General features: G+C 49.7%; 1 protein-coding gene across 3 annotated transcripts in view; it reads right to left on the reverse strand.

The window, feature by feature from the left end:
• Nucleotides 1–8071, reverse strand: part of LOC103158569 (diphosphoinositol polyphosphate phosphohydrolase 1) — a 47110-nt gene extending 39039 nt beyond the window's left edge. Inside the window, exon 1 of one of the 3 annotated variants that reach the window (XM_027389004.2) lies at nucleotides 7691–8071. In XM_027389004.2, coding sequence (XP_027244805.2) covers nucleotides 7691–7981 — 291 coding nt within the window. In that variant the 5' untranslated portion in view covers nucleotides 7982–8071. The remainder of the gene's footprint in view (nucleotides 1–7690) is intronic. The other 2 variants (XM_027389005.2, XM_027389006.1) reach the window with 2 other exon arrangements.
• Between the last annotated feature and the right edge of the window lie 3864 nt (nucleotides 8072–11935).

Raw genomic sequence — 11935 nt, forward strand, 5'->3', positions numbered from 1 at the left:
CCGGGTGTTGGTGGCGCACGCCTTTAACCCCAGCACTCGGGAGGCAGAGGCAGGCGCATCTCTGTGAGTTCAAGGCCAGTCTGGTCTCCAGGGCGAGTGCCAGGATAGGCTCCAAAGCTACACAGAGAAACCCTGTCTCAGGGAAAAAACAACAACAACAACAAACAAGATGGTCTGATGATTAAGCAAAGGGTTAAGCCTGTGGGAGTGAGCCTGGCAGACAAGGTGGGAGAAAGAACACTGAGGTCAGATAACTGGAAAACAGGAATGAGGAAGAAATGATGTTAGACCAGGGCAGGGCCTCTGGCCTTCCTCTGCAAGAGACACCATCTGACTTGCGGGTTAGAAGGGTCATCCTAGCAGCTGGGGTGGACAGTAAAATGGGAGGAAGGGAGAAGCGGGGAGGCCAGCTAAGAAGCCATGGCAATCGTCCAGGAAAGAAGCAAAAATGGGCTAGGCTAGAACAGCACAGTGAAGGCTGGAGAGATATGGCTGCAGTTGGGATTCCAGCCAGATTAGATGTGAGTATGGAAAAGGAAAGGACAAGAGTGATCCCCAAGTACCAACCTGAGCTATACAGCAAAAAAAATGCAACAGAAAAGACAGAGACTTCTTTTCCTGAATGAATATACGGAGCCTTAATTTGCTATAGGAGAGGCAGGTTTTTGTAGCTGGCTATTTGGGGATTTTGAAAATGGAATAAAAATGTCAGTTTGAAACCCTGTCACCCCCCTAAAAAAGTATTCCACTGTCTGAAACTTGAGACATCTATCAGGTTCCCAAATATAACTATGGAGTAAACTTCTGGCCATTAGTCTCGGTTTTAGACACATGCATGCTGGGGAGTTAGCTTAATAGGTAAAATACTTGCTGAGCAACCATAACGAGCTAAATTCAATACCCAGAGCCCTTTTTTTTTTTTTTTTAAAAAAAGAACATAGTGTACATACTTATAATCCTAGCACTGATGAAGTAGAGAGAGGTGGAGCTGAGGCTCACTGGAAGGCCAGCTTAACTCTTATCACTGAGCTCCAGGCCAATGAGAGTCCCCGACTTAAAAACAAAGACAACATAAGGTGGACAGCATGACAGGATCATCTCTGGGCTCCACACATGAAGTTACACACATGTACACACACAATGAAGAAATAAAAATGATAAAATAACCCAGGTGGTGGTGGTGCACGCCTTTAATTCCAGCACTCAGGAGGCAGAGGCAGGCTGATCTCTGTGAGTTCGAGGCCAGCCTGGTCTCCAGAGCGAGTGCCAGGATAGGCTCCAAAGCTACACAGAGAAACCCTGTCTGGAAAAATAAAAAATAAAAATAAAAATAAAAATAAAAAGGCAGGCAGGCAGGCAGGCAGGCAGGGAGGCAGGGAGGCAGACAGACAGACAGTAGGTGTATTCCTAAATAAAGACCCTTCTCACTTGCACTGGACGATGAAGAAAGATAGATCACACACAGGATATGTGTAACTTGTGATTGAGAAATGAGAATCATCTAAAAGCAAAAACGTAGGGTTAGGGCAAGGTTCTGAAAGCTCTAAAAGTTCTAAAAGCTTGTGGGCTTAGTACCTGTAATTCCAGTGCCTGGGAGGCTGAACAAGGCGGGAGGAATGAGAGTTCAAGACCATCCTGACCGACACAGTGATCAGAGGCTTCCCTAGACAACACAGTTGAGAAGAAATTAAAAAAAAGAAAGAAAGAAAAAGCAAAGAAAGGAGGTACAGTGTGACCACAGACCAGACCAAACCCACACCCTAGGAAGGAGGGGAATTAGATAAAAGCCACCATGACCAATTTAGAGATCTGAAGAACAGAAGTGCCCCCACTTTAACTTTAGGGTGCTGTAATGCTGGACAAGAGCCAAGACAACCAGCACAAGGACTCCCCCACCAGCCTGAGATCTGCTGCAGCCTGTCAGAGTTACCACCAGAGACTGCCACCAGCGCTTTCCTGCTCTCTCTTGAGCTTGGTGGAAGGTGTGGTCTGCAGTGACGTCCTTCTACCCATCCCTCTGAGGGATTTCAGAGACAAACACTCAGGCCACCAGAGTCTCTACCCACTGAGATCTCCAGAGTCAGTCCACTCCCCATCGGTGAGCTCAGGGTCTGAGAAAACACAAACAGCCACCTGTCAGGCAAACCTATCGCACACCATGGAAAGCCATTAGGTGGTGACCTGTCTAGGAACTAGACAGGGCTGGGGAAGTGGGGCGGATGAGGCGCTTAAGGTGCTAGCCATCTCTCAAACTCACATAAAGCCAGGTGGGGTGGCATGCATCTGCAAATGCTAGCTCTCCTTCAGCAGGCAGGAGGTGGAGACCAGTTGCCTCAAAAAGGTGCAAACAGAGATTGATACTTTGTCCTCTGACCTCCACACAGAGCCACGGCAGACACAGGCCCCCATATTCGTATTTGCATATCACACGCATGCACGCGCACACACACACACACACACACACACACACACACACACACACACACACACACGCACACGCACACACCCCACATCTAACTGACTCACAGGACTGTGCCAGGCGGTGCTGGTGCATACCTTTAAATCCAGAGCTTGGGAGACAGAGGCAGGTGAATATCTGAGTTTGAGGACAGCCTGGTCTATAGAGTGAGTTCCAGGACAGCCAGGGCTGCACAGAGAAACCCTGTCTCAACAAAGTAAAACAGAACAACAACAAAAGACTCATTGGGCTAGTGCAGACCTTTAGGTAATGGCTGCCCTGACTCTCCCAAGCACTGGAAAGTCACCTGGTGTGCATTCAGCATCGCTGACCTTTCTCAGAGGTCAGTGTCCACTACTGTCCATTCCGAGAGATCACAATGTAGGGGAAGCTGTAGCCACGCCTTCTTAGGGGCTGGCTACAAGAGTACCTGAGGGCTTGTGAGGGCGTGGTCAGAGTGAGTAGGGGGACTGCGTTTTCTGTTTCTCTTTCTCTTTGCTTCTTGCTGTACAGACTACCACCGGCTGGCTGGTTCGCTCTGTAAGTAAGGCTTTTCCCTATTAAATACCCTTATATTTCTACCTGACTCTGTACTGGTAATTTCTTACTATATCACAACTGTTGGAAAAGCCAGAGCCACACTCCTCAGTCCCCCCACTAAAGGGACAGAGGACAAAACAGCCCTCCCCTACCAAGGCTCCAAAGAGAAGAGTGGAGAAGACGACTCTTCTGGGATGGCTCTAAGATGAACTGCATTACCTAACTCATTCAAAAATACAAAAGTCAAGATTTCAGTGTAAACCAGAACCACAGGTTGTGGATGTGGGTTAGTGGTAGAGCACTTGTTTAGACAGCATCAAGAGGCTCCAGGTTCAATTCTCAGCACTGAAGGGGGAGAAGGAGAAGAAATATCTTTTTGTTTTGTTTTTGTTTTTCAAGACAGGGTTTCTCTGTGGCTTTGGAGGCTGTCCTGGCACTCGCTCTGGAGACCAGGCTGGTCTCGAACTCACAGAGATCCGCCTGCCTCTGCCTCCCAAGGACTGGGATTAAAGTCGTGCGCCACCAATGCCCGGCAAGAGGAAATATCTTAAGTATTTCAGCTGGGCATGTATTTCCAGCACTTAAGAAGTAGAGAAAGTAAGATCAGGAGTTTAAGGCCAATGTGTCTCAAACCAAAACAAACAAAAAGAAGTCCTGGATTACGATCTCACTTGGTCTCCTATGCCACCCACATAATGAATGACCCATTATTTTGTCTCCTATAAATGGGATGTTACAAATCTGAAAACACTAGGAGGTGTCTATGTGCAAAGTCCTACAGTAGCTGTTCAGCCTTTCTGGTTGGCCTGGGCACATAACTAAGCAGGCATTTCCTTCATGACATGCATTTGCCATCTTTCTCTAGTATTTGAAAAGCTTCTCTACACACACACACACACACACACACACACACACACACACACACGCGCCATCCTCTTTGAATGGGAGTTTCATAGTGAACTAAGTCCCACAATGACAAGAATGACAACCCTAAACAAACACAGAGCTAAACACACCCGAGTTTCCATGAGCACAGCATTCAGCTGCATCGAGCCCAGGGCTGGGACCAGCTGCTGAGAGCAGCAGTCATTTGGGGCAGCATGGTCGGCACCATAACTGTGTCAGCTCTATCGACACCCATTCACTAAATGCATCTGTTTCTGCTGTTCTCACTGCTGGACCTATAGCTATAGTTTCCTGCGGCTCAGTGATTTTTGGTCAATTGTTTCTTTAATGTTTTAATCTCTTATCATATGTTTCTTGACACTGGTTAATTAAATTTAAAAATCATGGTCCTGGTTACACTTACATTACTGTAGCATTGCACTAATGATATTCTATAAACAATTCTGATTAAAGCCATCAGCACCAACTAAAAAGAGTAATAAAATTGGGCTGAATGCCCTCTTAAGTGTGAATTTCACTTTCCCCACAATGGTGGCAGCTAACACTTTCAGTCTCTGGCACATCTACTGAGAACACAACCAATCACTTCCCTTCCAACACAATTATATAATCTGAGAGTTAAAGAGTACCCTAGAGATCACTTTGTGGTCCAAACTCCCTCCAAACTAAGAGACTATCAAAACCCTCTGGGCAGAGACAGACCTGTACACTCACCGAGTGGTGACCCACAAATCCCACCTAACAGAGGCTTGCACCTCAGTGGGCTCTGCCAGTTTGTGTCTCTAACACCAGCCTGTGTCCATTAACACTGTTGTTCTTACCAAACTATGACTAGAGTACCCACTGAATCAGTAATTCAAGATTAGCATGTTTGCTCTGCTCATTGACCAACGTGCAAAATGAAATTCAACAAAGCAATCTCCACCATCAAGCAAATGCTTTAATTCTTCTTGTAACCATTTACAATTCCAAGCTCCTAAAAACCAAATCTCTCGGAGAGGGAGAAGGGATTGATATGTGAAATTATAATTTTGTAAAAATAAAAAAAAAAAATCAAGTCCCATACCTGGTCTGACCTGCACAAGGCCATCGGTGGCCACAACATGCAAATAAGCCTGGATACCAAGGCTGCAGTCGGTCCATCATAAAACTTTTTTGTTTTTTCTCTGTGTAGCTTTGGAGCCTATCCTGGCACTCGCTCTGGAGACCAGGCTGGCCTCGAACTCACAGAGATCCGCCTACCTCTGCCTCCCGAGTGCTGGGGCTAAAGGCGTGGGCCACCAATGCCCGATTTCTGCTTAGGATCTTAAGTTCCCAGTATTTACTCCTGTTTTCAAGCTCTTGGATGATCTTAAGTCTTGCTGCATTCATGTGACTAAATTACACACCTTCCACTATAACTGGGGTACAGACTTAACCACAGTACTGTGGTAAGGCACGTCATTATGATAATTAGTTCTCCCTCCAGTTAACTGTCCCAGAGGGACTGCCTTCCCATGTGATAATGGCGAGAACAAAGCCTCTACAACACTCATCAATGACACTTTTACTTAAGAATGTATCCTAAAACCGACCAGCTTACAAAGCATCTCTTTTAAGGATCTTTGTAATAAAGGCAAAGTAACAAAGTATACATTTCCCAACTGTTTTGGCTGTAAGCGCCGCAAGCAATCCCTCAACAGGACAATGACCGCTTTCACTGATTTCCTTCAGGCCGTCATTTAAATTCCCTCCTCCATCTAAATATCTCTGGCCGGTGACTCCCGGCAATCCATCTGCCTGTTTCATCGCGGCTTGCGGCTTTTCAAAACTAACGGGTCAAGTTCCTTTCCCCCATTTCAACCCGAGGGAGGCACTGACTGCACTGCAGCCCACGCCGACGGTGGCTGCCCTTCACTGTTTTCAAGCTAACTGCCACCTTACCCCATGCACACGACAGAAATGCCTTCCCACAGGCAGCTCATCAATTCCCAAAGCAGCCATCCTGTGGATTTACAAAGCACGCGCCTTTTCTCAATTCCCTTCATCACCACAGAAACGGCTTTGTGAAGCTGAGATTTTTTTTTAAGTCCCTTAAGCAAAAAGAAAGAGATTCTAAAATTTTCCATTTCCCTAGCATTTCCTACAAGTTATCTTAACAGTGCACAACAGAAAAGTGTCAGGGTAAAGACCTTAGTAATGTTTATGGCATTTTCCGGTTCTCCCCACACACAGACACACACACACACAGATACACACACACACACACACAGATACACACACACAGATACACACACACACACACACACACACACAGATACACACACACAGATACACACACAGATACACACACACAGATACACACACACAGATACACACACACAGATACACACACACACACAGATACACACACACAGATACACACACACAGATACACACACACACACAGATACACACACACAGATACACACACACAGATACGCGCACACACACACAGATACACACACAGATACACACACACAGATACGCGCGCACACACACAGATACACACACAGATACACACACACACAGATACGCACACACAAACACATATACACACACAGATACACACACACACACAGATACACACAGATACACACACACACAGATACACACACACATACACACATACACACATACAGATACGCACACACATACACACATACACACACAGATACACACATACACACACACAGATACACACCCCACACACAGATACACACACCGCAACACACATACACACATACACACACAGATACGCACACACACATACACACCCCACACACATGCACACACCCCACAGACACACACACGCTGATTCACACACGCACACTGACACACACACTGACTCACACACACTGACACACACACTGATTCACACACACACTGATTCACACACTCACACTGACACACACAGACACACACACTGATTCACACACGCACACTGACACACACACACTGACTCACACACACTGACTCACACATGCACACTGACACACACACACTGACTCACACACACTGACACGCACACTGACACACACGCACACACCCCACACAGACACACACACACTGATTCACACACGCACACTGACACACACACACTGACTCACACACACTGACACACACACACTGACTCACACACGCACACACCCCACACAGACACACACACATTGATTCACACACGCACACTGACACACACACTGGCTCACACACGCACACTGACACACACACACTGATTCACACACACTGATTCACGCACACTGACACACGCACACTGACACACACACACTGATTCACACACAGATTCACACACACACTGACTCACACACGCACACTGACACACACACTGATTCACACCCGCACACTGACTCACACACGCACACTGACACACACACACACACTGAGTCACACACGCACACTGACACACACGCGCGCACACACAGCTGGATCCAGTGTGCTTTTTTCTTTGCGGGCTCCACCACACGGCCTCAACAGCTCAACGTCAGATTCAAACGGCTGCGTCCGGCGAGTGCACAGCGCCCGGGACCCTCCGTCCCGCTCGCCCGCTCGCCCGCCCGCCCGCTCGCCCGCCGGCTCGCCCGCTCGGCTCCCCACAAAGGCCGGCCGCTCTCCCGCCCGCGCCTCGCGCACGTGTGCCGGGCTGACAGGCGCCGCGGCCGCCGAGAGCGCTGCCCCGGCCTCCGGCCCGCGCGTCGCCCCGGGAAGCCCGTGGGGAGCCCCGGCGGCTCGCCCCGGCGGCTCGCTCACCTCCTCCTCGCTCTCGCTGCGGAAGCACAGGCACGCGGCCCGCTTCTTGAAGCCGTCGCCGTCGTAGGTGCGGGTCTGGTTCGACTTGAGCTTCATCATCCTCCGGGCCCGGGTGGGAGCCGTGCGGGGCCTCCGGGGCCTCCGGGGCGGGCGGGCGGGCGGGCGGGCGAGCGGGGAGGGAGGGCGGCCTGCAGCGGACGGCCGCGCGCGCGCGCGCGCGCGCCCCGGCTCGCCCGAGGCGGGGAGGAGGGGTGTGTGTCCGCTACACCGCTCCGCGGCGGCCAGCCTCATTGCCCCCGGCCCAGGCCCTGCGCCGCGCTCACGGGCCGCCGTCGCCACCGCCGCGCCCCTCTGCCGCCGCCGCCCCCGACGACGACCGCGCCGCCCATTTTGGGCCGCGCTGCGTCAGCGCGTAAGGGGCACGGGACCGCGGACCACGCGCGTGCGCGGCGCAGACGGCGTTCGGGAATCGCGCGCGCCCGGCGCAAAACGCGCCATCTGCGCCCAGGGCGGCGGGACCCGCGCGCCCGCTACGCCGACGGCGTAGGGCTGCGCACGGCGGAAGCCCGGCGAGCCGCGGCCGCGTGGGCGCCACCCCGACGTCCCGCGGGCGCCGCAGGGCAGGAAGCAGAGCCCCCCGCCCCCGAGGTCAACGGGTGAGCGTCCCAGGCTGACCCCCCTCCCCAAGGTCGCGCCGCCCGCCCGCCCGCCCGGCCGACGTGAGTGGACGTGGGTGCCTCGCCGCAGACCCGGGGGTCCGCAGGGGGCGAGGCGCGGGTTTGCTCTGCGCAGTCGGCCGGTGGTCGTCAGAAGCTATGTGCGCCCTGCGGTCATTAATTGTGCAAAAGACGGCAAACGCCGTCCAGGGGCAGACCACTTGCCTGCCTGCAAAAGGGAAAGAGAAACAAATGCAACTCCTAAGGTGAACAGGAGAGCAGAAGGAAAAGGAGAAACCGAGTGCGTGCGTGTGTGTGCGCGCGCGTGCGTGTGCGTGTGTGTGTGCGAGCGCGCGTGTGTGTGCAGCACACGTACCTAAAGCATGAAACATCGTTTCTGGCAGTGAGTATGTGTTGGGGTGACCCTCTTGGAGGACGTGAAAGTGAGGTTCCGCTTTCCTGCACCAACCCCAGCCCCATTACCATGCACTAACCCTTTGGATATGCGAGGTTTATCCCAAGGGACTGACTGACAGTGCTGGCACACGCCTTTAATCCCATCCCAGCACTCCAGGATGGCAGCCAGGGCTACACAGAGAAGCCCAGTCTCAAAAAAACAAAAACAAACCCGCAAAAAAGACTTATCGGTAAAAATCCCAAAGTCTGTGTGTCTGTGTGTCTGTGTGTGTGTGATGATGCTTGTGTGAAGGTCAGAGGGCAACTTGTGTGAATTGTTTCTCTCCCACCATGTAGGACTAGGATACTGAACTCAAGTGGTCAGGCTTGGCTGTAAATAACCTTACTGGGCCATCTAGCTGGCCCTTATTACCTATTTTAATCAGTGTATTTAGTATAATCATTAACAGTCTAGAGGGGCCCAAGAGATGATTCAGTAAGTAAAGGCATCCACCACAAAGCCTGACAACCTGAGTTAGCTCCCTGGATCCACTCAGTAAAAGGAGAGAACCAACTGTTTTCAACTCAACATGTACTCACATATACTCTATGACTATGTGTCCACATACATAGTAACCTTTGTTTGTTTGTCTTGATACAGAGTTTCTCTATGTAACCCTGGCAGTCCTGGAACTTGCTCTATAGACCAGGCTGGCCTGGAACTCACAGAGTTCACCTGAACTTTGCTTTAAGTATTGTGATTAACGCCTTTAATCTCAGCACTCGGGAGGCAGAGGCAGGTGGATCTCTGTGAGTTTGAGACCAGCCTGGTCTACAAGAGCTAGTTCCAGGACACCTTCCAAAGCCACAGAGAAACCCTGTCTCGAAAAACCAATATATAAATAAAAAAGGGCTGGAGAAATGGCTGAGAACAATTGTCTGTGGATCCAGTTCCAGGGGATCTGACACCTTCACACAGACATACATGCAAGCCAAACAGCAATAAAATTAAATAGAGAGGTCTGGCCTGAGAGGTGAATTGGGTTTAGGAGCATTCTTTGCTCTTGGAGAGGACCCAGGCTGCATTTTCAGGACCCACATGTGCTGATTTACAAGCACCCATACTTCCAATTTCAAGGAATCCATGCTCTCTTGTGACTTATTCAGGCACAAAGAAAGGTCATGAGGACTGGGGATTTATCTACCATGTGCAATGGGCTGGGTCCCAGCCCTGCATTAAACATTCACCTTATGAGTTGGCACACTCCTTAGTCCTAGCACTGGGGAAACAGAGGCAGGAGGATCTCTGTGAGTTCTAGGATAACCTGATCTATATAGCAAGTTCCAGGACATCAGAGGTGTACACACACACACACACACACACACACACACACACTCAGTAGTTAAATAGATATTTTACAAGAAAATATGCAATGATCAGCAGGCATTGGACGTTAGAAATTAAAACTATAATGAGAACTGGAAGTGTAGCTTATTTGGCAGTGTTTGCCTAGTATTCTTGAAGCTCTAGGTTCCATCCTAAACACCACATAAACTGGCTAACAGCACAATTCTGTAATCTGGCCGGAAGATGAGGAACTCCTCAAGGCCGTTCTTGGCTACATGAAACCTTGTTTCAAAGTGGGAAGGAGTAGATGGATGGCTCAGCAGTTAAGAATGCTTATCCCTATCTGGTGGCTCAGTTTGGGCGATGTAACATCTGGATTCTGTAGGCACCACACATGAGGTGTTGCATACAGGCAGATACACACATACCCAGAAAATAGAAATAAATCTCTAAAAATGTTGATTCTTCTTCTGGCTTGGGGATTAAGAGGGTTGCCTGCTCTTCCAGAGGTCTTGAGTTCCCAGCAACCACATGGTGGCTCACACCATCTGTAATGAGATCTGGTGCATTCTTCTAACCAGCAGAGATACATGCCAGCAGAGCACTGTATACATAATAAATAAATAAATCTTAAAACAAAAGATGCCCTTTCCCTCACAATGGCCTCTTTGATGTGCCCATCACCCAGGCAGGCTGATTGCTCAAGTGGCGGTTCCCCTGGACGCGGGCCATGCATTTATCACAGGCTCCAGTAAAGCAGCTCTCAACAGCAGTGGCCTCTGGGCTTCCCTGCACTGGAACTGCCAAACAATTCTCATCCCCCTCCCCACCAATGGCCTCATTCTGTCCAGCCTCCTTTCTAAACCTGAGAAAATGGATTTCCCTTCCTTTCTTGCTAACATTTTTCACTGCACCACAGCTGCTGTTTTTTACCAGTCTTTTACTGTGACCTCTCAGTGCCCAGAGCAGCCCCGGAGCAACCCCCAGCTTTGTTCCCGATTCTGAGACCCCCTGTGCTTATGTGGAGCCCCACCTCCCTCCCCCACTCCCCGCCTGGAATCCCAGACCTATAGTCCCAGCACTTGAGCAGTATAGGGAGAGGACGAGTTCAAGGTCAGCCTGTTAGTATGGGGACTAAAAAAATTCTTTTCTCACTTCTGTATTACTCAAGTTTTTGTTTTTTAAAAATTATCTATTGGGCCAGGCAGTGGTGGTGCACACCTTTAATCCCAGCACTCAGGAGGCAGAGGCAGGCGGATCTCTGAATTCGAGACCAGCCTGGTTTACAAGAGCTAATTCCAGTATAGCCTCCTAAGCCACAGAGAAACCATGTCTCGAAAACCCAAAACAAAAAAGAAAAAAAGGTTGGCCGCACTATATAATCCCAGCACTGCAGAGGCCACTCTGGCCCACACAGTGAATTCTGTCTTAAAACAACACACACACCTAAAGCCCAAACAGAAGATTTTCCGTGTGTGCACAGAGACCGGAGCAGGGCCTCAGGTCCCCTGATTGGCTCTAGGTTCTAGGCATTTGTAAGGCACCTCTTGGTTCTTACAGATGAAAAGCAAACACTCTGTCCCCAGTCACCTCACCAGTGCTTTTTTGTTTTTTAAATTGGCAAATAGTTATGTACATCTGTGAAAACAATACTGCATTTAAAAAAAAATTTAAATTTTGGGGTATTTTTGAGATGAGACAGTTTCTCTGTGAAATAATCCTGGTTGTCCTGTGTCCTGGAACTCACTCTGTAGACCAGGCCTGCCTCTGCCTCCCAAGTGCTGGGATTAAAGGCATGCACCACCACTGCCAGACTTCTTTTTCCCAACTTATTTTTAGATGAGA

The sequence above is a fragment of the Cricetulus griseus genome, assembly GCF_003668045.3.
Source record: "Cricetulus griseus strain 17A/GY chromosome 1 unlocalized genomic scaffold, alternate assembly CriGri-PICRH-1.0 chr1_0, whole genome shotgun sequence".
Taxonomy (NCBI): Eukaryota; Metazoa; Chordata; class Mammalia; order Rodentia; family Cricetidae; genus Cricetulus; species Cricetulus griseus.